The sequence below is a fragment of the Camellia sinensis genome, chromosome 8 (assembly GCF_055761805.1).
Source record: "Camellia sinensis isolate YWXY chromosome 8, ASM5576180v1, whole genome shotgun sequence".
Taxonomy (NCBI): Eukaryota; Viridiplantae; Streptophyta; class Magnoliopsida; order Ericales; family Theaceae; genus Camellia; species Camellia sinensis.
Window position 1 is genome coordinate 46,378,139 of NC_138968.1, and position 26,483 is coordinate 46,404,621.

The following is a 26,483-nucleotide window of genomic DNA, read 5'->3' on the forward strand; positions in this document are numbered from 1 at the left end:
AAAATTTGGAGCATCTTAGTGTGTTTCAACTTCAGCAAATTCCAAGACTGCATTCCAGGTGCACCTTCTCAGGCCTCGCCATTTCTCTAGAGTATGAGTGTACCTCGACCCCGAGTTCAAGCCTGCTTCAAGTTAGAATGGCGATCAAAGCGACTTGCAGATGTTACCCCTTGCCAATATGAACAGGATATATCCTTTTTAAGCATGTTACAAAGCCTCCGAGGGGTAAATCGGAGGTTGTTGCCAAACAATATCTTTTGTTCAATCTGTCATTCTGTCAAAATTACATATTTTGTTCTCTTCTTTTGCGTAGAATGTGCATTTTCACATATACTCATGTTGCACGCATGCCCTGTATCGTTTATGAATCATGCATAGAATATGCTTTCAATTTTGCATAGAATATGCTCTTGTTTCTTGCTTCTTGCATAGAGCATGCTTTTAATTAACCTCATACATCAGTTGTCTATCTTGCATGGAGCATGTATTGTCAATGTATTACTTTGTAAACTAATCATTTCATGCATCTAATCTCACTCGGTGTATATATCGCACTATCTTGTGCATTTCATCTATTGCACTATCTTGTGCATTTCACCTTCGCACTATCTTATGCATTTCAACTTACTTCGCACTATCTTGTGCATCTTTTCGCACTATCTTGTGCATTTTATCTACATCGCACTATCTTGGGCATTTTACCTTCGCACTATCTTGGGCATTTCAACTTACTTCACACTATCTTGTGTACCTTATTCACACTATCTTGTGCATTTTATCTGCATCGCACTATCTTGTGCATTTCACCACATACCGCACTGTCTTGTGCAAACTTGTATTGTACTATCTTGTGCACCTATATTACACTTTCTTGTACACCTTCATCGCACTGTCTTGTGCACCTATATAGCATTGTTTTGTGCATTCACCCTCACTCGCACTATCTTGTGCACTCACCTGGTCTAGGAGACCTTAAATCCTCTAAAGGTGCAATTCCTTTGATGTTTGTCGTGCCTGAACAACTTCTGGTGGTCTAGTATAGCCATCTGCCTGTGTTTGCGGTGACTTCCCAAGAGATCAACTAAGACAATGGAAATTAGAGTTCGAGTGGCCGAGGCCTAGAACGCAAAGGTTCGGAATTTCTAAAACTAAAGTCTGGTTTAAATACCCAGGGATGTATCCTTGGCTTGAAATCTGTATGGCAGGTCCATAGGTTGAGGTATCTTGTATGCACCTCAATTCTGGATACTGAATCAACCTAGTCGGTCACCCTGTTGAAGAATAAGGAAAGTTGCGAACATAGCCGGGTAGAAAAGAAGTGTCTGTGGTTTGGAAGCGTAAGATGCAGAAGAGGAAGATCCCCAGCAGCATAAGGTGAGTCATCGCCGATTGTCCCTGTAAGGTACTTTCTAAAGCATCATTTCCTAGCTGCATCATCATATCCATTATAATCTATTACTTCTATCGCATGCATCTATTGCATTATCTATCGCATCCATTACATCATACCATTTTATTGCCTGCATCCTTTGCATGTTCAGCTTAGTTTGGCATGTGCTCGTACCTTTCCCTCATTGAAACATAGTTCTATCATGTGTAAGTGTCCATGCTGCACTGAGGCCAGTATTGTGGGTGTCAACACCTTTTCTGTGTTAGACATGGTTTGTTTTGTGTCCATGCCTTTTATAGGCAAGACGTAGTTTGGCCTACCCCTTATTCACTATATCCATTGCATCCATTGCATCCATTGCATCCATTGCATTGCACTTTGTCTTGTTGCATTTAACATTTAAGATCATCATCTTTCCCTAGCAGATCATTTCTCACTTATATCATCCTGTCTTGTTGCATTTAACATTTAAGATCATCATCTTTCCCTAGCAGATCATTTCTCACTTATATCATCCCACCCAATTACTTGTACTCTTTCTCTTTCTACGAAACACATAGTTATGCATGTGCTTGCACCCTTTAACATTGAAACATGATTCTGTTATTTGTAAGCATTCATGTTGCGCTGAGGCCAGTATTGAGGGTGTAGGCACTTAGCTTGTGTTAAGCGTCGTTTGGCTGTGCCCATTTCTTTTCTGTGTTAAACGTAGTTTGTTTTGCATCCTCATCCCTTTATAGTATTTGTGTGGTAAGCATTACTTGTGGTTTGAGTATTTCGTTACATTGTATATCATTTACATGATTTCGTTACATTGTATATCATTACATTGTTTTGTTACATTGTCTATCATTTATATCCTGTCCCTGAACTACGCTGTTTTAATTCCTTGCAAAGGGATATGTAGGCAACCCTCGAGTTTAACCAACTGCATCTGCATTTTGTTTGTTTGCCCAAGTCTTATGGCCTTGTCAAAATGGGTCATCTTCGGGTTTTGACATTCACTCACGTCATTTCATGACTTCGAGCTCTGTCAAAGAGAGGCAACTATAGACACCCCATTTTTACCGGCCCTTAAGACTCGGGCGTCACTGATTGATCACTCGATGATGAAAGTTGTGCTGTACAAACCTTCTATTTCTTCAACAAGAAGAGATCTAAATCCTAACCATACAACCCATTTTGGACCAAAAGTATTTTGACCAAAAGTATTTTAGATCTTAAAACCCTCTCTTTCAAAATATTTTTAAAAAGCTTCTACGATGTTTCGAGGCTCGTATTTCGTTTAAAAGTTGCACTTTTCGGTAAAATGAGCAAGGACAAAATGGAAATAAATGGAAGAGAGTTGAACTCTTTCAAAAATCTTTTAAACATATTATTTAGAGGCTTGATGTTAAAGAAAATAAAAGGAAATGGAAGAAAACTAGTTGGGGAAGAAGTTGGGTATGAAACCGTAAGGGAGATCTGAGCAGCCTACACTAAATCAGGCCTATCCTTTTGTACACTTGGACTTTAGTTATGAGGCCACCATCATTGGAAATTAAACTTCTGGGGCTTCAATTTAGACTCAAGAATGACCGAAAACCGAGTCCGGATGAAGGAGATATGCTCATTTGAAGTCGGGCTTGGAAGCAAATTTTTCTTATGGCCGGCAGGTAACCGGCAATCACCATTTGTGGACAACCGGCCACCATTTCTAGCCTGCCAGCCACCTGCCGACCATTGGTGTCCAAGCCGGCCACAAGCCAGCCACTGGTGAGAAAAAACAGATTTTTTTGTAAATATTTTCCTGCAGCTATTTCCACACTGCTCCAGCTGTTTCTGAATAGATATTTTCGACCTAAGGCTTATGTTTTCTATATATACATGACCTATCTTTCATATTTCAAGGTTAGAAAAACTTTGGGAGCAAAAAAATATCCTCTCTCTCTACAATTCTCTCAATAATTCTCTCTCTCTCTCTCTTCCAACTTACATAGACTTTGCCCAAATACTCTAAACCAAACTTAGAGAGCTTCTTGCTGAGGTTATTTGAGCTTGAATTTGAGCTCTTGAAACACTTAAGAGTGTGAAATTGGTGGTTTATGACTTAAGGGTTCATTCCTCTTCAAGAGGTATACCTTCTCTTACTTTTGCACCATCTCTACACCACTTATTTTCCATCTTTTCTTACTGTTTTTGGGCTGTAAAAACTCTATATTTTTTGGTTGAAACTTGTGGCTTAAGGCCAATAAAGGTTGAGGGGTGGTTCACCCTTCTTTAGACCTTACTTTCAGGGCCTTTGCCCTTGTGTTTCCCACCCTTTTACTATCTTTTTCCAAGCTTTTAAACACTAATTTTCAGAGTTATTTTAGTGGCTAAAATCATGTTTTAAAGTCCGAAAATGGAGGGGGTAGCCTTCTCTCCTTGTGCTTTGTTTACTAAGTTAACATGCTTTATGTTTTAGCTTATTTTTCTAGCATTTTTTAGCTTAATTCCAGCATGTTTTACGGCTGTTTCAGACCTGTTTTAAGACCGTTTTTTAGTGTTTGTTGTGTTTGAGCTTTGTTTTGCATGTTTGTAGAGTAATAGTCCTCATGAGTTTGGTGTTCTAGGCCTTAGACACCATCTCCTTTGAGTTGATAGCATTTATTTATGCTTTTCTCACTTATTTTCAGCATTAATAATCTCTGCAACCTCCCTCCTTTCTTGGCTTTTGTTTTGCTTTGAAGGTTATTTCAAGCCTCTTATTCTTTTAAGCATGAGATTGAGGTTTCCATGCTTAATGATTAAATCCCTTTTAGGGTTTCATTATCAACAGCATGACATCTCTTTCATGTCTTAAGTTAACTCTTGGTTTGGTACTTCACTCCATTGGAGGACTTAACTTCACCATTGGATTCAATGAATTAAAGAATGGTTGGTAATTTAAAAATTGAGTAACTAAAACTTGGGACTAAAAAAATGAGCAAGATAATAACTTGTTGTGTTCAATCGGACGTTAATTGAACACATGGAAGCTTGAACCATTTCATACTTGCTAGTGATGAAGTGATTCAAGTCTCCAATGTCAACTTCTTTCCTTGATCATACATGAAAGGGATGAGGTTTGTGTCTTGTTTTGCATTTGTTGAACTTGCATGTCTTGAGTCACAAGCCATCATGCAATGAAATTGGTTGAGTTGGTGGTTTGTGGCTTAAGTTCATCACTCCCGAGGCGTAGTAGTTAGTTGTTTAGTTTAATCATTAATTGCACTTGCGTTGTAATTGTTTGATTATTTAATTAGTTAGTTAACTAGTTAATTAATTCAAGTGTTGTAATAATTAGTTAAGTAGTCTAGCTATTTATTCGGTTTGTAACAATTAGCTTAATTAGCTTTAGCTTAATTAGTTACTAGTTAGCTTAGTTTATTCATTCGGACTCTCCTTAATGAGAGCGTAATGTAATAATGTATATGTCTTCCAACCCCACGTCATTCTCTTTTTTATTTATCCACTTTTGATGGTTAGATTAGGGGCATCACGTTTCAATTAGCATATCACATGTTTGCACCCATTCATTTGTCTTGCATACACCGAGGCTTGGTTCATCATTCAAACTTACATTGTCGTTTATTACCTCATTGAATACGTGTTTAAACGCATGCTATGAAATTGTTGCAAAGAACATGTTAAAATAGCTGAGCCTATTTTAGATTGCATATCGCATGTGTTGCATTAGCCATCTTGTATAGTTAGGATCATTCATTTTTCTAACTCCTTTGTTTTATCTTAGCTTAGAGTACTAGATGAATTTTTAGTGCTTTAGCATACTTGCATGAGTGCAAGTGACCACCATGACTAGCATGCTTGCCATGAGGCTAAGTGCTTACTTTCCAAACTATTTGAGTGCCTGTGGATAAAGGCTTGTTGCTTGAATTGGAATGATTCAATGAGTGTACATTTTAAGCCCACTTTGTCAAGTGGCAAATTCACAAACTTTAAGCCCACTTTGCTAAGTGGCAAAATCAAACTCTTTTCAAAAACAAACATGAAATTGAATTGTTCCAATTTTTACAATTTTAGTCTATACTTGCTTGTGCGCATCACATAGTAATGCTAGCCAAATAACTGAAACAAGAGCGTATAATGTTGATAAAAATCATATCATGATTAGTAGAGCCCGATCTTTGATCGGGCAAGCGGGGGTGCTCAAATGTATTCATGACCTTCCCTCCTCGTACCTAAGTTCCCGAGCCGAGACAATCTTGGTGACGACAAACACGTGGCCTTTAGCACGAGTCATGGGTTTCCTAAATTTTTTCAAAATAAAATATTTAGGTGGCGACTCTGTATCTGGCAAAGCAGTTCATTTTTGGCAATTTGATTCAAAATCGATTTTTCAAAAGATTTGTCGGATTTGGACTCTTTGGTGTTTATCTATTTCACATTGCACTTGTGAGATCAGATTCAAAACCGCGGGAGTCCGAACTGTAGGGCTTCTTTCGAGCTTCCGAAAGGGGGCGCTAAAAAGGCGGGCTACAATAAGTATTTTCAAAATGTTAAGATATAATCTATTTTGTGAAATGCTATTTTATGAACAGTGAATGAGTGTCCAATTTTCTAAAATATATTTGTGGCATCCTTAGTTCACATGGCCCTCGCCCAGGGGAAACAATACCATGGCATATGTTTATATGGTCCTCGCCCGAGGGAAACAATATCGTGGCTTATGATCATATGGCCCTTACCTGGGGGAAACAATACCGTGGTTTATACACGGCCCTTGCTTAGGGGAAACAATACCATGGCTACTTGTGCGCAAGATATGGACCTTTGGGGTCATCGGTACCGACTATGTAGATAGGTCCCAGGACCAAGCTGATATGATAGCTAACGAATGTACCATATTTAACTGCTTATGACTTTTGGCTACGTATATGAATCTGGATTTGTTTTTTATATGAATTTTGATTTTTGAAACTGTTTGGACGTCATTCATAAACCCCTTTACTCTGTTGTTATTCACTGGGCTCCAGCTCAATGTATTATTATGTATGTATGTAGGCGACCAGACGCGTGATCAGGCTCAGAGTTGATTGCTTGGAGTTCCGTTCTGTCAGCCAGCCACAGTGCCTCCCAAGGAGGTTCTCGTTTTGTAGTGGTAAGTTTTTGTGAACCATGTTAAAGGTTCTTTCTGTATTTCTTTTGTTAAATTTTGGACAAGCCTTTTGTTGGTCTGTATGTACGAATGGTGACATGTTATGACGTCTTAATTATATAAATTAAGTTTTAAATTTTCAGTCCCATGTATGTCTACGCAGTTCTATGGATATCATATTTTGTTATTTGCTTCTGCTAGCCCCTTAATTTGTATAATTTGATCAGAGGCCTTTGGTAATCCCAGGATTATTGGCTGCTTAGGATAGTAAACCTATAGGTGCAGGTTTGGGTCATGACAGTTTTCTAACCCCAAGAAAGAAAGGGAAGCTCAGTTGCACTTTGATCAAATACATTTTTCAAAATTAGTGTCTAGTTTTATCAAAAACATTGATCAAAAGGCAATTCGAGATTACTTGGGCCACTAGCAAGCCAAGGGCATGGAACCTCACACTTGTGCATGCATGGATGGCACGTGTACCAAGGAGAGTGGTGCGCACACATGTGAATATGTTGTGCATTCACACAAGCTTCATGCTTGCGTGCTTCCAAGCATGGCAGAGTCTATTTTGGAAACTCAATCTTGGCATGTTTCTGAAGAGAGGCGGTGAAGGGAAGTGATGGGAAGCCCTAGAGTTCTTTGGAAGCTTCCCCTCTGCTTATAAAAGGACTCCTCCCCCTCCCTTTCAAGGGATTACAAGCTTGAGTCATTTTTGTGAGTTTTTTTAGAGCAAAACACCACTATTCTTCCCTCATTGCCTAATACACCCAAACAACAACTTCCAAACCCTAAAAAAATCATTCCAAAGCTTGAAGGACTTGAACTATATCAAAAACTATTGCTTGAGGGAGGCTTGCAAGTAAGAAAACCTTAGTTTTCTTGCGTTTTTTTTTTTTTTTTTTCCGTATATTCGATTTAAGCAAACCAGCAAGTAAAACACCTTTACCTCATATATTTTAGTACCTTTTTTTTTTTTTTTCTTCTTCTTCTTCCTCCTATGTTTAATCATCGTCAGGGTGTTAGCTTATTATTCCATCATGTAGAGTGTTTAGTTTAGTTTGTTTCTCGCCTTATCTTTGCATGCTTCATTTATTTTCTTTAGAACAGCATGTTTAGGTTATCTTAGTCTCCTTTTTTTGCATATTTACGCATCATGTATATTAGTTTGTATTGTTTTACGTGTTATTTGCTTTTTGTGCATTAAATCATGTTAGAGCCCTTAAACTGGGCCTAAGTTGCATTTTGTATGTATTAGTTGCATATTAGGTCATATTTAATTTATTTATTGCATGAAAGACACGTAAGTGGGTATCTTGATAAGCTTTCTTCATTTCTATAGCACGTGCTTGGTATTTGCATTATCTTTTTAATAATGCAAGTTTCTATAATTCTCTATGCAAAATTATTTGTTTTGTATACTTTAATGAATATTACTTATTTTAGGCTGGGTTTATAGCCATGGACTGATAAAGTCCACTTTTTATTAAAAAAATCTTTGTTGTTCGGTAAAATATGGCTTTATTCCTTTAATCTAAAATAAATGATATTCATTTTATTCAAATCACATTGTTTTAGGTTAGTTAATGGCTTAAAATGATTCATATGAATTATTAACCACTAAAATCATAAAATAGAGAATTAGTATAGGCTAATCTTCAGATTGGGAAAAAATGAGTGTTTTTATTCAATGACCTTCCTCTTTTGTATCTTAGCTCCTGAACCTGTAATTTTTGGCTATGACGGATCAAGTTCTTAGCTTAGTTTTCATTGTTAAAGGTTTCTTAATTTTTCATTAAAATTAAGTGGCGACTCTCTGTGGTCTAAAACAAGTTGCTACAACATTTGAGTAGAAACGTGGCTAATACCTAAAAAAGGCATGTCCACAGGACCTAAATTCCTGAGCCAAGATTTTTGGTTAAGACGAATTAGTGTCTACATGTTAGTTTTCAAAGTCAAATGGTTTCTTAGTTTCTAAGAAAAGTCTAAGTGGCGACTCTTTTCAGTGAATCGATCTATTTTAATAACTTGTAGGAAAAACAATTTTTTACCACTATAGATCATATGATTAGCATCCGACGTGGGATAATTCAAATTAGACACGACGTATGGGTATGCCTGAAAGGCGTGGTATCCACAGTGAGTAGGGTAATGATTAAGTTTGTATCAATCCTCTATCTCTATTGTTTCAGTCCTCTCTTTCTCTCTTTGGTGATTTCAATCCTTTGTCTCAATTGATGATCTTGGTGTTGTTAATGAGGTAGAGGGTGTTTTGTTGAGGTGATAAGAGTGAGATAGAGAAAAGGTAGAGAGTGTTTTTGTTGAATGTAAGGGTAAAATGGGTATTCTACAAAATTAAATAGCTGACTTCACTAAAATATATTAGTTGATCTCATAGCTGACTAACGAAAAATGCATTTGTTACAGAATTATGAACCTTAAGGACTGAGATGTAATTTTTCATATCACAAAGGCGAATTTGTATTTTGTTAAAGCTTAAGGGATGTATTTATAATATGTTCAAAATAGAAACAGCTAATTTGATGAAGATGTTTTTAGTTCTAAAAAAAAACACTCAATTCTCACATGCTCTTTTTGATTTGCATGTGTACTAAATTAGGACAAAATGTTAGTAAGGGTCTCTAGCTAGTGTATTGTTTAATATAAAAATTTATGAAAAAAGTGTATTGAAAATGATAAAGAGATTAAAGCAAGTTTTGAACGTAATATAAAGTGTTAAAATTTATTATAAATGTTCTGCACTCTTCATATATGTATATGTATATATATATATATATATATATATATATATATGTATTTATTGGGGAATTTATTAAAAAATCTTCTTTCAAGTATTTGTATTTCAATTAGTTCATAAGATATTTTTATATTTCAATACGTTATATTATTTTGGACATTTGATCTATTTATAAATATTTTTTGAACGCTTAATAATTTGGTAATGTGAACATTCACATTAAATAAATTTGACAATGTGAATGCTCACATTATGAAACATTCACACTGTTAAAATGAATATTAATGCGTGTCTTACCCTATTATTATTAGTGGTATTTTTGTAACTATATCACCCATAAAACTTATTAGAACATAAAAAAATAATTTGAATTAAGTGGAACATAAGTACATGAAGAGAGATTTATGAATAAAATACCTCATTTATTTATGTTCCTCTTGTATTCATATAGATACTTGTTAGCAAGCCTTTTAAATCAATACCTTAAATTGTTTATGACTAATTGTACGAGAAAAAGTTTAATCATGGAACTAAATTACAAAATAGATAAGAAATAGGAATTTGGAGTGAAGCTCACATGCATGTAAGACTTATTTTTGTTTCCATTTTGTGTTGTATTTGTGATTTAATTCTGTATGAGTAGTGTATCTTATTGTATCATATTCTATTAAAAGACAATTTCACCTTATCATTCAAATTATCACCTCGTGTGGCCAGTTCATATAATATTTTTTTCAAAAAAGTAAAAAATTATAACGTTGTTAACAATTTAAGTTGTTAATTATTAAAATTAGTAGTTCAAAAGAAAAGTAACACAAATATGATAGTTTGGTGTACGATTGAAATTTTTCTAATTTTCTTTCTAATTTGGACTATTTGGTTTGTTTTTGAAGCACATGACTATATGAGATTATTGTACATCTGATGGCCATTATGTAGAACTTTCATCTCTCAAATAAGACAACCAAATGGATGAAACAAATATTGAGTGCAACTTATTAAAAAATTAAACTATGTACGTTTTATACATATATAATTAAATTACAAAAATTAAACTCCTTCCCGCCCCTATTGTTTCAAAAGAAAAATAAATACAGACATTGTTAGAAGATGTACTGACCGACCTTGATTTTCGAGACCCGACTTCCATACATATTTTAAAATATATCTATTGATAAAATAATAACAATACATACATTTATCTTTATTTTTTGTTTGTACCTGCACAAAATTTGTTATATATATATATATATAAACACTATAAAATTGCTATTTTGTTACCCATGGAAGTCATTGAAAATATTAAGTGAGAAATCAAATTTTAAATTATCGTATTAATAAGTAAATCAATTATAATTTATTTTTCACAATAATTATAATGTTATGTTTCTTGAGGCAATTTCATATGATTTTTATAATTAGCATAAATCATAATGATTGAGAGAAATTGGGAATATTTTCAATTGTTAACATTGTTAATTTATTCACACTTTTTCCTAGCGTATAGATTCACTACGCCAAAACAGGGCATTAACGGCGGTTTTTTTAACGGCGGTAACGAAAACCACCGTTAAAGGTACTATTAACGGCGGTAACGAAACCGCCGTTAATACCGCCGTTAAAAAAATCGCCACTAAAAGTGTCTTTAACGACGGTAATGAAACCCACTTTTAACGGCGGTAACGAAACCGCCGTTAATGCCCACTTTTAACGGCGATAACAAAACCGCCGCTAATGCCCAATCATTACCGCCGTTAATGACAGCGGTCTTTGCCGGCGGAGCTCCGGCAAAACTCCGGCGAAACTCCGGCGAGCTCTGGCGAAACCATCTACAATAAAGTAAAAGTAATGTTTAAATATTTATTTAGGGAATATATGTCATGAAGAGTGGTTGTGGTAGAGTGGTTGGTGTTGGTGGATGAGAGGTCTTGGGTTCAAAACTTGGGGAGTGCAAGAAGAAAGAATTATTTTTTGAAAAATTTGAACCTATTTACGGCGGTAAAAAACCGCCGTATTTGGTCCTATATTACCGCCGTTTTTGGTCGACTTTTAACGATGGTAATTTGCCTTTTTACGACGGTTTCACTTTTTCCGACACACGTATAAACGGCGGTAACGAAACTGCCGTTAATACCGCCATTAAAGGCTTTAACGGCGGTTTTACAGCCTTTAACGGCGGTAAAAAACCGCCGCTAAAACCCAATATTGGCGTAGTGATTGAACTGTAAAAATTGATCGATTTCGACTAAAGAAAAAATTACTTGTCCATATTCAATTGTAACTAGTATAATCGAACAATGTTTCATAAATAATTCAGACATTTGGCAAACAACCACCTAATACTCTTAAATAATTTATTTTAAAAAAATTGTAAACCTTCATTTTTTAAACTGTTAATACTATAATGTTGTTTTGGTTCCCTGATATGAAATTGAATTAAATGTATCGATTATTCTTTAGTGTCTGTATATATTGATTATTCTGTCACAATGGTGAATGGCAATTTTGTTGTAATAGTTTTTAGTAAATTAAACGTGATGATGGATGTTATGATAGAATGATTATTCCAATTGACTTCATTTCAATAAACCAAACATAATTTAAGACTGAAATAATTAACCAAACATAACTTCACATTGAAATTATTTTGGGACCCTATTTTTTTTCCCCGCCTCGCCATGCCCGAATCTTTCTTGCCTCGATTAAGAAGTGGAAAAGGACGGATTTTGCTTCTCCCATCCCGTTCCACTCGAACCCCGCCCCAATTATTTTTATTAAATATATTTATATGTGTCTAAAATACATAATTTTTTTTTCATTATAATAAAGTTAAAATACTAAAATATTGTACTTCATATTAATTTTTATTTATTTATTTTCATATAATATAATTCTCATTAAGTATAAATTATTATTTATAACATACTAAATTATCTATAATTTTTATTAATGTTTTTATTTTTTAACTTAAAAAATTAACTTGTCTCCTGACCCGCATGCCCCCGCTTCTGTCACCTCTAATTTACCCTGCCCCTGATATGATATGGGACGAGGGTAAATTTCTATAAACCTGATTCAAACCTGACCCGTGACCATCTGCGTTACCTCAGGATTGGCCCTGATGCTGTACTACTTATATACCAAGGACATTCATGCAACAACCACATTTCATATCTAAACATATATTGAGACTTTGTTTGGTCTGTATAAAAATAACACATGTTATTTTAATATATTATTTATTTGAGTCATAATTATCTTATTTTGATCATATCACTTCTTTATCATATCACTTTAATCTCAATTTATATTTTATATTTTTTCATAAATAGTCAAAAAAATATACTAATCTAATACTTCTTAAATAACTTCCGAGCATTATGGTGATATTATATGACTGTATCATTAATTAATAAAAAAGTAAAATATTAATATCACTAACCAATTATGATAGCGACAACTATAGTGTTGGTTTTGTTGCATGTATGTCTTTGATTTGTAAGTAGTACCTCATCCAATAATGCATGTATTTATTTTTCTTCTGAAATAGTAGGGACAGGAACGAGTTTAATTAAGGGAATAACTTCTTTCCATTTTGAATTAGATTGGAGCGTATTATTAGATTTTGCGAGCTTATTACGGAATTTATATTAATAATTCAAATTATTTAATATGTAGATCTCGTTGAGTACTTTACACTTGCAAAAAAATTACTTTAATCGGATATTGATAGTTACTTAATCAGATCAAATTTGTTTAAACAGTAACAGTGATTTTAAAAATAAATTGTTAATACAAATGTGGGGGATCAAGTAGTTATCGATATTCGATCAATGTGATTTTTTACAAGAATAAAGTATTCAACGAGTTTTATACATTGAGCGGTTCAAATTATCGATTTGGGTTTCGTGGTGGATCCATGGAGGCCCAACAGCAAGGTCCAGTTGAGAAACCCAATTGAAAATAAGCTTGAGCCTTTAATTAATTAGATAATGTGTAAAATATATATATAGTTTTATTTTTTTTAAATACAATAAAATTAAAATATTAAAATATCCTAGCTAATATTTATTTATTATCATAAACCTTTTAACTCTTCTTTAAATATCATATTATCTCTAATTTTTATTAATATTCCTAAAGTTACATTATTAACCTGCTCCTGTCCTACTCTGTGATTTCCGTCATTTGCTTTCCATTTCTAATATAATACAGAGTGAAAGCAGAACATTACAAACACATCTTATTATTCTACCTAATTAAAAACTTCAGAGAGGGAATAAATTTGAGGGCGACCAATATCACCCGATTAGAGTGGTGGGGTGGTTGGACAGTTGATTCGAAGCTTCAATTGTTTATGACATGTACTTGTACACCAAATTAAGGGTACCCCAATTAAAGTGCCATCTGGTATGAAAGCATGACTTGCGGCTGAAGTTTGCTCATCGTAGCCTCACTTATGAAATTTTTCTGTGTCTCTTCAATTTAATGAGCCTCAATTGTTAGTGTCAATCAATCTTAATCTAACAATAATGAACGATTTGAAATAAAGAGATAAAAATATAACTAATAAAAATCTCAACACATTTAAAAATATATATAGGGTAACTTATACTTCAGATTCTTAAAACTTTATGTTATATCCTATATTTTTAGTGAAATTCCAATGCCTCATCTCTTTCGATTACTGTTAGATAAATTGATAAAAATAATCTTTATGTCAATATCAAAATTAAACCACGTGGCGCAAAATGATAATTTATGATATATATATATATTTAAATTTTATATTGGATATGGAGGGAAGGGGGGACATTGGAACAACTGGACTGAGCCACAACCAAGAAAGAAGCTTATTCAAGGTTAACAGGACACTTGGTTCTCATTTATTATCTATGCTCATCATCGCCAACCAAATTCCTTGCTTCCCAACTGCTTTTCTTTATCAAGATAAGGGTTCGTTTGGGAAGTAAGTTGATTTTTTGGCTTTTTGGCATTTTAGTTATTTTAGCATGGGGTTAAAGAGTCTCGTTTGATAATGATTTTTTGGTTTTTTTAACTTTTTGTGAGATAAAGAATGTAATAATTATGAGTTGAATGTGATATTTTGTCTTATAGAGCTAAAATAGCTTATTTTGTCTTATATAGCTATTTTAGCCCAAACCTTCCTTCCCAAACGGAGGCTAAATATGGTTGGTTTAGATAAACACACTTCAATCTACTCACCTAATGGTCTAGATTTTTCTTAAAAAAAGAAAATAAATAAATAAAAATCTTTAGCAGTTATTGTGGTTCTAACATATATATTTTTATTAATGTATAATATAATATAGCAATAAAGCCTAACAAATTACAACCGCGAGAGAGAAAATCTCAACCAAATATATTGATAAATAAAATTCATATGTAAGTGAAGAGATTTAATCACTGATATTCTAATAACGTGTAGTGATTCTGATCAATGAACTAATCTTGTTGCTGATTATTATGGTTCTAATATTCATTTGTTAGTAATTTGGATATTAATAAAATGATCAAGTCAATAATTTTAGTTCTCATAACTTGGTTCACATGCCATATGTTTGGCAGCAGTAAAAGGAAAGTAACGTTTTTTTTTCCAAGCTTTTTTTTTTTTTTAATATTCTTTTAGATTTGTATAAAATTTTGAAAGGTTTTAAAAAGTAATTTTTTTTTTTTAAATTCAAAAAATTTGCCAATTTTGTTTTTCAAAATCTTTATTTTATTTTTTACTTTTCGGATATTTTTGGCGTAGTAAAATCTAGGATTGTAAAGTTTTTCAAAAAAAAATTTACAAAAAAAAAAAAAAAACTAAGAACGAAAAAAAATTAGACAAAAAAATTATTAAAATTGCAATTACCAAACCCCAGTTCACAGTGGATACCACTAGTTTAGTTAATATAAATCTATCAATATCCCTAACTAATTCACAATTATGTCATTTAAGTTTCAACACATCACGTCATACTCTCGATATGGTTAGACAATGGAAATGTTTAAGTTTTCTAATAAAATTTTCACAATTTTCACCTACAATGACGTGGAATGATAAGTGATAATTTTTGATTTGTCATTTATTTAATGGGAGAGACTTCTCTCCAGTCTACTGTGTGGACTAGAGTAGACTGTTAGGCTTGTGAAGCCCACCACAAGTCTCATTTTGACGATCCAAACCGTTTAATGTGTAAAGCTCGTCGAGTTCTTTATACTTACAAAAAAATCACGTTGATCGATTATCGGTAATTCCTTGATTGGAACACATTTTTGTTAATAATTTATTTTTAAAATCATATTTACCATTGACAAAAATATGCTTTAATCAAGAGACTACCGATATCCAATCAATGTGATTTTTTGCAAATACAAAGTACTCAATGAGTTTTACACATTACGGTTCAGATTATCGAAATGCGACTCATGGTGGACTCCATAGGTCCAACAGTACACTCCAGTCCACATAATAGACTGAAGAAAGGCCTCTTCTATATTCAATTATGTGAGACTCTACTTTCTTACTACATCATTAAGAGTGTATTTAGAAATCTAAAATGTGAGCATCTCCAACCCACTAGGCATATCATGTTTGTTAGTCAAAATGCCTAGTATAACTCATTTTTTTCAACTCCAATGCACTAGGCATATGATTAGGCATTTTAACTCAACTGACATTCACTAGCTACATGTAGCTAGCCTTCAAGACTAGGCAAAATATATTTAATCATTAGGATCATTTCCCTCCATCTTTATTGCCGATGTGGCATTTTATAAAATTAATAGTATTTAGATGAATAGCTAAAATAAAGAGCATGGTTGGAGTAGAAACATGAAATAGTTGATAGGTAAAATAAAATATATACTTTATAGTAATATTTAGATAGGTAAAATGTCTATTACCGTTGGAGATGCTTTACTCATTTTACAATAATGAGATTGATATCAATCTCTCCAAATTTAAAACTATGCTGAAACCAATAATAAATGTGCATGCTGTATATGACAAATTTTAGGCGTCTTCAATATATACCATAGAACCTTAAATAAATCGAAAAATTCCATGCAAGTGGCAGTGTTAAAAAAATTACATTTTTATGGTAGTATAATTTTTCTAGTACATGATACTAATTTATTTTTGTGTTACGTGTAACTTTCATGTGCGTCAGAGTTACTTAAATAAATAAATAAATAAATAAATCTCATTTGTAATACAATTATTATATAACAGTCTCAGATATTTATAATTTTTCCTAAATAAACCACCATCCCCCCAAACCCCACTTGCCTAGGCATTTTTCTTTTCATTTACTCCATATAGATCTTCATATCTTCAGATCTCATCAAACTGAGACAATCTCTCTCCCAAGCATCCCATAGAGCAAAAAAGCCAAAATGTTCAGTCTTGGCCACGATCATCATCTTCCCCAGAAGTCCTTCCAAATTAAGCAGGATGACAAGTTCTTCTCTAGGCTTCTTTCCAAAGAAACCTCATCATCAAAAGCTGAAGCATCTTGCAGAGTCCTCTACTATGGAGGAGCTTGTGGTTCAGTACCATTCATGTGGGAGTCTCAGCCAGGTACCCCTAAAAACCCATTATCTGACACTTCTCTGCCTCCTCTTATTCCTCCACCTTCCTATAAATTCAGTCCTAAACCCAAAACCAAGTCCATGCAAAAGCCTTCAAAACCAAGTTTTCTCTTCACCATTTTCTCTAGAAAAAGCATTGCCTCCAAGAAAGATCATGTGTCACCGCCATCGTTGTCGTCATCTTCCATATCATCGTCGTACTCATCGGAATCATTTTCATCTCCATCCATTCCCATGATGAATCATCGTCGATCGACCGTCCATTTTGGAGCTGATGATGGTGATGATGATCAGAATGGATCTCCTACCTCAATTTTGTGCTGTGGTGTTAGAAATGGATTTTCCAAGGAGTTTCGCGGTAGCCGGTCCAAAGTGAACATCAAGTACCCATTGTAAAACAAAATGTGACTAACAAAGAAGAAAATCACAGAATGAAACACATACGCTAATACGTCTTCGAGCCTCATACAAACATATTAGTGTTTGGGTCTGTGATTTGTTTATGTGTTGGAAGCATTGGTGTGCATTGGAAACCATGGTGCATGTGGCTTGAAACTTGAAATTTCCTCCACGATGTGGATTTTTGTACATTATATAGCATCTTGATTAATGTTTATGGGTCAACGTTTTGTGTTGGCTTTGGATACCAAAACTACTAGGGGAACAAGAACATTTGTTGCGATGATTCAAGTGCTTGTGTGAATGCAATCCGTAGTGTTCAATTTTCTAATTTTCTGCATTAATTGTCGATATGAATGAGTGTCATAAACATTTGCAGTCAACTATGTCCCAACTCCGCACATGCATGTAATTAATTAAAGAGTTTTACCTTATGGGCATAGAGAAGGACAGATATGTGAAGAATGTGAGACACAACTCACGATATTTTTTTAGTTATTCCATAAACATTTTAAACAATTTTGATATATTTTTGGAAATTGGATAATTTTTCTGCTCTTCCATATCTCCATTCTCTTTTTTAAAACCTGTTTCTTGTATGGGATTAGAAGTTAGAGAGATAAATCATGTCATAGAAAAGGTTTGGAACAAAACGACATGAAATAATAGAATTGAGAATCCTCAACCATTTCCAAGGCACCTTAATTATCCCAGCTCACTGCTTCGATTGGAAGCTCAAATGTAGCAAATTGTGGGCCTATTTGGGTCTACCTGATAATTTATATCGTTTAATTTTAGAATATTTCAATTGGATCAAAAATCAAATTAATTAGATATTGATAGCTGCATATTTGAACTACATTATTTTCTGAAAGATTGAACGACAAGCATAATATCAAAAAATAAACCAACTATTTTATTAAAATAAATATAATTTAAACAAGTAATTATCAATATCAAATCAACTTAAATTTTTCCACAAATAATTCATTTAAGAACTACTGAAATTAGGACGATTGAAATTATTAAAGTAGATCCACAAATAGACCATAATACACCAAACTCGACCCTGATTCCAATGTTTGGATGGGAAGGAAGCCAATTTCTTACTGAGGGTGTTTTGGCAAGTACTTAAATAATTAAAAAATTATTATTAAAAAATCAATTTTTTCTCTACATTTTTATACATCTTTTCAAAAAAAAAAAATTAAAAAAATAATTAATTTCCAAAACAACAATGTACTTATGAGCATGCCTTAGATATTGGTAAGATATGCAATAAATAAACAAAAGTATAATAATAAATATAATTGTATTTCATTTGACCTGTACTCAAATGGTTGCCGTAGCGTGTAGGCTCAACCAGGGTTGTTGGGAGAGCAAAATCAGTAACGAGGCATTAATTACTTTAGGACTTATCAGTACGGTCGAACCTATTTAACTAAAGTCCAAGTCATAAATAAACATTGGCTAACCTTCGGTCTCTAGTGATTTAGGCCCAAGAAATGATGACGATTTCACTATTATAGTTTCAGATCGGCCTAAAGGTTCACAACTATAGAACAAAATTTATTCGTCCTCCGGCAAAGATGGATTTGGAATAGCTGATATGCGGGCTGCATAGAAATTATTGTTATGCAGTTAAATGGATCTATTTTGGGATTTATTTTGATAATTTGAATCGTTTATATTTTAGAATATATCAAGTAGAACATATCTGTAAAATATCAAATTAATTGGATATCATTTACTCGTTTATCTATTCACATTTGTATTAATTTTAATACTTTAAATAATAAGGACAAATTACAGTAACAGTCCCTATAGTTTGAGACTCGTGTTATTTTAGTTCCTGACTTTTCAATTGTCACACATTTGACCTTGAATTTGAATCTTGTTTCAAATAAGGACAATTGAATATATCATTGTTTAATTTCGAGGACAAAATCGTCAATTTAATAAAATATAAACTAATTTGACAAAAATAAATGTCAAAAAAATATTTTTAATTTTTAAAAATTTATTTTTATCCACCAATGATAAAATTAATAAAAATTACATGATTAATTTTTAAAAATTAATTTTACAAGATCATTATCCAAACACATAATAAAAATTAATGTAGTAAAAAAATAAATAAATGTCTAAAAGATTTATCAATTTTATATAATTTTATTTTTAGTGAGTAGAAATAATTTTAAAAAATTCAAAAATATTTGTTCGACATTTATTTTTGTTAAATTAATTTATATTTTATCAAATTGACGATTTTACCCTTGAAAAATCTAATGATATCTTCAATTGTTCTTATTTGGAACAAGATTCAAAACTCAGGGTCAAAAGTGTCAGAATTGAAAAGTTAAGGACCAAAGTGACACAAGCCCCAAACTATAGGGACTATTAGTGTAATTCACCCAAATAACAATTATTATTTATTTTTGTAGATATAAATGTGAGTAGATGAATAAGTAAATGATATCTGACTAACTTGATTTTTTACAAGTATGTTCTACTTGATATATTTTAAAATATGAACAGTTCGAATTATCAAAATGAGTCCTGAAATGAGTCTATTTGACTGTTTAACAATAGTTGTTGTGCACTCCCACACAGCAACCGCCCCAAATCCGGCAAAGATACGGGGTATCCTAACTTGCTTTTATTAAGGAAAAAATATAAATTCCTGGGACAATTGTAATTATGATTTTTTTGTTTTTATCTTTTTTGTACAATTCTAATACAGAGAAAAAATTTACACTAAACACCCGAATGAATTTATACTATACGCACAAGAAACTTATACCACCATGAAAATAAAAATATTTTTCGACTGTTCCACTAAAAAACAATTTGCCTTTTTATTAGTTGAAATAGTATGATTCACTACTTTTATATCTTTTTTTAAGAGATAAGAGTACTAGTGTTACAAGGTTAATGGCCTAAAGCATCATTTCAAAATTACCAAGTAACTTCTGTAGAGGGTAAAGTTCAGTCCAAGAAAAGTACAAGCCCAAATAGGTCTGACTAGCTCAAATGAACAAAGGCCAAAACTAAGGGAATCGACCAACTTAATTGGGAATATCAAATGCAATCGGACTCAAATCACAAAGTGATCCATGGCACAAGGTTGATTGTTCAATCAAGGGAGATCTGACAGCCAACAACAGTTGCAAGTTGGCCACTTTCAAAGTGATCACTGACACAAAGGTGACCGCTCGATCAAGGGAGATTCGACGGCCGATAACAATTGTAAGTTGGCTACTACCAAAGTGATCCCTAACAAAAGGTTGTGCATCTAATCAAGAGAGATTTGACGACCAATGTAACAACCCCAACCTATGATTAACGTTAATTCATGATTCCATGTGCCTAATAAGTCACTAAGATCAAATTTTGGATTTATTCCATATGTGTTGCATTATTTGTGTTTCTATCTGTTTATTGTAGGAATATCTGTTTGATATTCTGCTATATTTTGCGAATTGAAAGCCTTATCGACATCTGATTCTGAAATTGATTTGATTTATGTGTTATGTGGAATTTATAGAATTTTATAGTAGGTTTAATTGAAATTCGATTTGAAACCATTAAATTATAATAATTTATGTCAATGTGATTAACCAAAGTCAATCTTAATTAAGCCACTTTAATTAAGCATATCTAAGGCTATTTAGACCCCCTTATTTTACTTTACATCCTCATTCCCTACTCCTTGAGCTCAAAAACGTGTGAGAGAATGAGGGACCAAGAGTGAGAGAGAGTTGAGATCAACAAGAATTGGGAAGAATTAGCTTGGAATCTAGTGTGCTCACCATCTAGATCTTACTTGAGAAGTTGAGGTATGAATTCAACACTTAGATTATATAATTATGATGTTTAGCACATGAATTCATGAAGATTATGTTGAGTTAAGCAAGACTTGAGTTAAATAAGATGGTAGAAGAACCGTACCATGCATGCATGTTTATTCTTTTACAAATTGAGCATGATTTCCAAGAATTCCCTCATGCATGTCTTGAATTCACCTTGATTTTGGAAAATTATCAAGTTTTATGTTGTTTTATTGCATTTGATCATGTTTTGAGAAGCTCAAGATCAAGAAAATTCATGCATGTTATGTTCATGAAACATTCATAAAGTTTAAGTTGAATTTTTGAACAATTGGCATACTTTTAGGCCTTGAAATAATCTTCAAAGCATGATGTTTTGTGAGTTTCTAAGTGTTTTCCAGAATTTTGGGCCAAGCGGATAAGTTTTGAAGTTTGAGTTTGAAGCTTAAAGATCAAATCTGGAAATTCCAGAATTTGAATCTATGCTCGAGCGTAGGAGTTCACGCTCGAACAAAGCACTCTGAATGCGTGCACTTTCGCTCGAGTGACATGATACCCGCTCGAGCGTGAAATGCATGTATCTAGAAGTTCATGTATTTTGCAATACGCTCGAGCGACAGAAGTCACGCTCGAGCGAGGGCCTGAGCCTCACGCTCAAGTGGAGATCGAGCGTCCGTCGAGCGTAAAAAATAAGCAACCAGTACTTTTTCAGAGTGTACAGTCCGCTCGAGCTAAGAAAGTCACGCTTAAGCGAACCCTCACTTTTTGCATGTCCGCTTGAGCGAGGAAAGCCACACTCGAGCGTAGACCCTATTTTCAGCAAGTTTTGGAAAAAGTATTTGAAATATATTTTTGCATCATCATTCCATTCTAGGCATTCCTAGGCCAAGATTAAGGCATAATAAGGAGGATCAATGAAGAGACACACTAAGAACAAGAACGTAATGGCTTAGATGTATTCCAACGTGTGTTTCAGATGTGTATTTGTTATATGTTAATGTAGGTCATATATCGTAGACCGTTTGATTAGCCTATTCTGTCTGTCTGCACCCGAAGCCAACTGTGAGTAACAACTTAGTAAAGCTATGTTCCACTTTATTTATTTTCTGTATGATGAAATAAGATCTGTTTTTCTAAAATGCTATGTTCTGTACAATAAATGATTGTTCGATTTTGACAATGTATTCGTAGCATCCTTAGCATCATGTGATATCTGTTAGCTGTTACCCGGTATCGGAGGTTCCATCATGGAACTTAATATGTCTGCACTCTGTTACCCGTACCGGAGGCTCCATTATGGGGCTCAGCATATCTATCATCTATTACCCGAATCCAGAGGTTCCTTTATGGAATTGGTTATTCATAACCACTATATGTTCTGCATCTGTTCTGTTAGCGCTAATGGATGTACCTCGTATGATTAAGCATGAACTCTGATTTCTATATATGATCTGAACAAGAATATGAATATGAATCTAGTATGAATCTGAATTATGATTTTTGAATCTGTATGGACATCATTCATTAAAACCCTTTACTCCATTATTATTCACTGGGCTCCAGCTTACTATTTATATTATGTATGCAGGTGAGCAGACACGTGACCAGGCCCAAAAGTTAACGACCTATGTTTCAATTTTTGTCAACCAACCTTTGTGCCTCCCGAGGAGGTTCCGGATGGAAACAAGTTTAGTGGATGTTTTTGTAATGTACTAGACTTTGCTCCTTTTAAGTGCGGACAAGATTTCTGTTTATTTGTTCATGGAGTGATGTGTAAATACTATATCTTTTGACTTTGCTCGCAAGTTTCAAAAGTTTTAAACTATTTGTCTATCTGTCCCATGTATGTCATCACAGCTCATTGGACCACGTACATTTTGTATATTTGCTTCCGCATACATGTTATTCTGTTAAGAGCCATTTGGTAATCCAAGGATTACTGCCTGATTACAACGCTAAACCTATAGGGGCGGGTTTAGGTCGTGACAACCAACAACGATATATGAATTGATTATAAAAGGAAATCAAGCAAACAGGTAAGAATAATCACATAAACACATTTATATATAGTAACTTTCTCCATTGATTTGATCATCAGAGGGTCCTCCTGACTTACTTAGGCTGAGGTTGATATCTGACTTTAGGTTTCTCTTACAGGCGCAAGATAAAGATGCATTGTCTCGCTAATCTCATGTGGAGACACATTTACGATTCACAATCTTGCACAACTATGGGCTTTCTCTTAAAATTTGTATTCTCAACGCTAAACCTTCTTGGGCAGCGATCTCCATATTATTTGTTCTTTCTTGTAAATATGTAAAAGCAAAGGTATATTAGACTTTACACCAATAAAATATTATTCAATTTTTACTTTGGTAGTAAAATTTTAGAGATTTTATTTTTTATAGTTCGATCCCTAAACTATTGAATTTTTGTCAATGTTGTTCAATTGGAAACTATCGTTAAATTTTTTCTAACAAAAGCGTCACATGGCACTGAATCGAAGGACTAAAATGAGAAAGTATGATACTTTATTGATCAAAGTGGAAAAAATATAATACTTAAGGGGTAAAGTGGTAAAATTATTTATCATCACTTGATGTTTTTTGTTAAAAAACTCGATGACAGTCAGAAACTGAACTATATTGAAAAAAATCAAATAATTTGAAGGCCAAATTGAGAAAATCTAAAGTTTAAGGACTAAAGGGAAAATATGATAATATCTCTTATCTATGAAATTGTACATTTTAAACCCTCAATTATAAAATAAAAATAAAAATAAAAATAAAATTCCATCACTTCCACCTCTTCCAAAAGGGGAATTTCATAGATGAGTAGGCTAAAATGATATTCAATAATAATTAATACTGTAATTAACAACCAAAAAAAATGTAAAATAAGAAACAAAGAAACAGATAATAGTAATTGAAATTTGGGGAACTTATCAGTAGGTCTCATACACAAAGTTCAAAACCCATCTAATTCAAAAACAAAACACTTACACCAATTAGTCATACATATTTTTAATTATTACTCAAAAAACCTTTTTTTTATAAAAAAAAAATAAAAAATTAAAGACGTTGGTATATCCCACCACTGTTGAACTTCTGTCAGACGGTCACTGAAGGCTTGCCAGAATGCTCAACATCACTGAAAAGTCACTGAAGTATTGTCAAAATTTCGCCAAAGTATCGCTGGAGTGTTCTGAATGTCATTGGAAGTCTTCGAAATGTCTAAGATGTTCGTTGGACGTCAAGAATATCGCCAAAGACTCACCAGGATGTATAGAATATTACTGGGAAAAAAAAATAAATTGAGAAATTAGAGCAAAAAACATAGTAAAATGGGCTAAATATTGATAAATTGAAAGAAGAAAAAAACGTAACAACAACAATGGAAAAAAAAAAAACATATTTTATTTTTAATTTTTGTAGAGTTTAAGCAAATAATCTCTATAATATTGATTAGGGTTGGGCGCGGATCGGTTGCTGCCACGGAACCTCTAATCCGCCATCCGTCTGCCAGAGTGGCGGATTAGAGAAAATCAATCCGCATTCGTCCGCCAATCCGGCGGATGTGGATTGAGCGGATTGGCGGATGGATGCGAATTGGATTGGCGGTTTAAAATTTTATAAATTTTCAACATAATTCAACTTGTGCACTTCCTCAAAAAAAAAAAAAAAAGTATTACAGTCAATAACTTAAAAAAGTATTACAATCACTGTATGCCTCATTCAAAAAAAGAAAATTTGAAACTTTAGAGTATCACAATCACTGCATGCCTCATCCACATACTACAATCACAGCATGATTCATCCACAAAAAGTATTACAATCTGTGGTTCTTAAAATATAAAAACGATTCAAACTACCTAAATCATGAACAGAGTAGTAGTATAGATTGTATGTCTCTGTATTGTTACATCTATATATGTTTTTGAAAACAAAACCAACCATCATATATCATATTTTCTATTTATTATTTTTAGAGTTAGATTTAAAAACCAAAAAATATAGATAAATAATACGTTTATTTTTTTCAATTCAAAAAATATATTCAAGTTGAAAACTTTTTTTCAACGGAATATTTAAATTCTTTTTCAATTGAAAATACAAACAAAATATTTAAACAAATTGAAAATACAAAGTCTTATAAATTACTAGGGGTGTTCGCGGTTTGGCGGTTCGGTTGCGGCCAAAGGAATCTCAAATCCGCCATCCGTCCACCCAATTGGCGGATTGGAGAAAATCAATCCGCAACCGTCCGCTCGTCATCACGCATCCGTCCAAAATGCGGCGGATCGGTTCGGTTCGGTCAGTTTTGGCGGATCGGTATATCCGCTGCTCACCCCTAATATTGATCAAATTGAAAAGTAAGTTTTGTAACTGTAAAATGTTACAGTTTTAAAGTATGATTCTATTAAGTATTTATCCTTATTAATCAAATTGAAAAATATGTTATGAAACTGTAAAATTTTACAGTTTTAAAAAACGATTCATTTCAACACTAAAAAAATTAAAACTGTAAAATTTTATAGTTTTCATTACTTGTAACTAAAACTTGAAAACAATTTGTTCAGAACTTGAAAATTTTCTCCATTAAACCAGGAAAATAGAAGTTTGTAGTACAAAAAAAATATAAAAACTGAGAGATATAAGAAAAGAGACATATAGAGAGAGGCTTATACTCCGACAACTATTTTTGATTTAGATCTAGCCGGATCTAACATAGATTTGAGTAGATCTAATCATCTTCTTTGTCGGAAACTCATCTCCTTCGTTGTCAGTAAGCGCGAAACAAGGAGTCGGTGCTCGATGGTTGTTAGTGAACCCTAATCAATGGTGGTCACCAGTCGCCAGTGACTATAGATCACAAAGAGAAAGAAAAGAAGGAAAGCGTGGTTGTGATCGTCAGCGGATGTCAGATAAAGAGAGAAAAAGAAGAAATAAGGTGGAAAGAAATAGGAAAAAAAAATGGGCACAACATTTTTGGATCTACCCAAAAGATTTTAAGATTAAATAAAATACACACTTTTCAAAAAGAACTTGGGGATAATTTGCCCTTGAAATTCAAAGCTGTGTGATGAGCCCAGTTTTGAACCCGGTAGAGTGGCCCAAGCCCAAGTTCAGTGTGCGGCCTCAATGTGAGCCCATCCACTATCAAAACCAACAAATAAATAAAAATCATTCACCATCACAGATTTAGATGGAAAAAAATCATAGAAAAAAAAAAGAAGAAAAAGTTATTAAAAACAATCTCAAGTTTGACCTTTGTAAAAAAAAAATAAATAAATAATCATAGATTTTTCGTTTTATCAATTTAGACCCTAATGTTTCGATTTATTTTCAATTTAAACCATTCGTTTATAATTGTCAAGTAAAACTGAAAGAA

General features: G+C 33.3%; 1 protein-coding gene across 1 annotated transcript; it reads left to right on the plus strand.

The window, feature by feature from the left end:
- Positions 1-16,668: 16,668 nt before the first annotated feature.
- LOC114306138 (uncharacterized) lies at positions 16,669-17,259 on the plus strand. The gene has a single exon (XM_028251331.2). It carries the CDS (start codon positions 16,669-16,671, stop codon positions 17,257-17,259), a length of 591 nt encoding a protein of 196 aa, XP_028107132.2.
- The last annotated feature ends 9,224 nt before the right edge of the window (positions 17,260-26,483 follow it).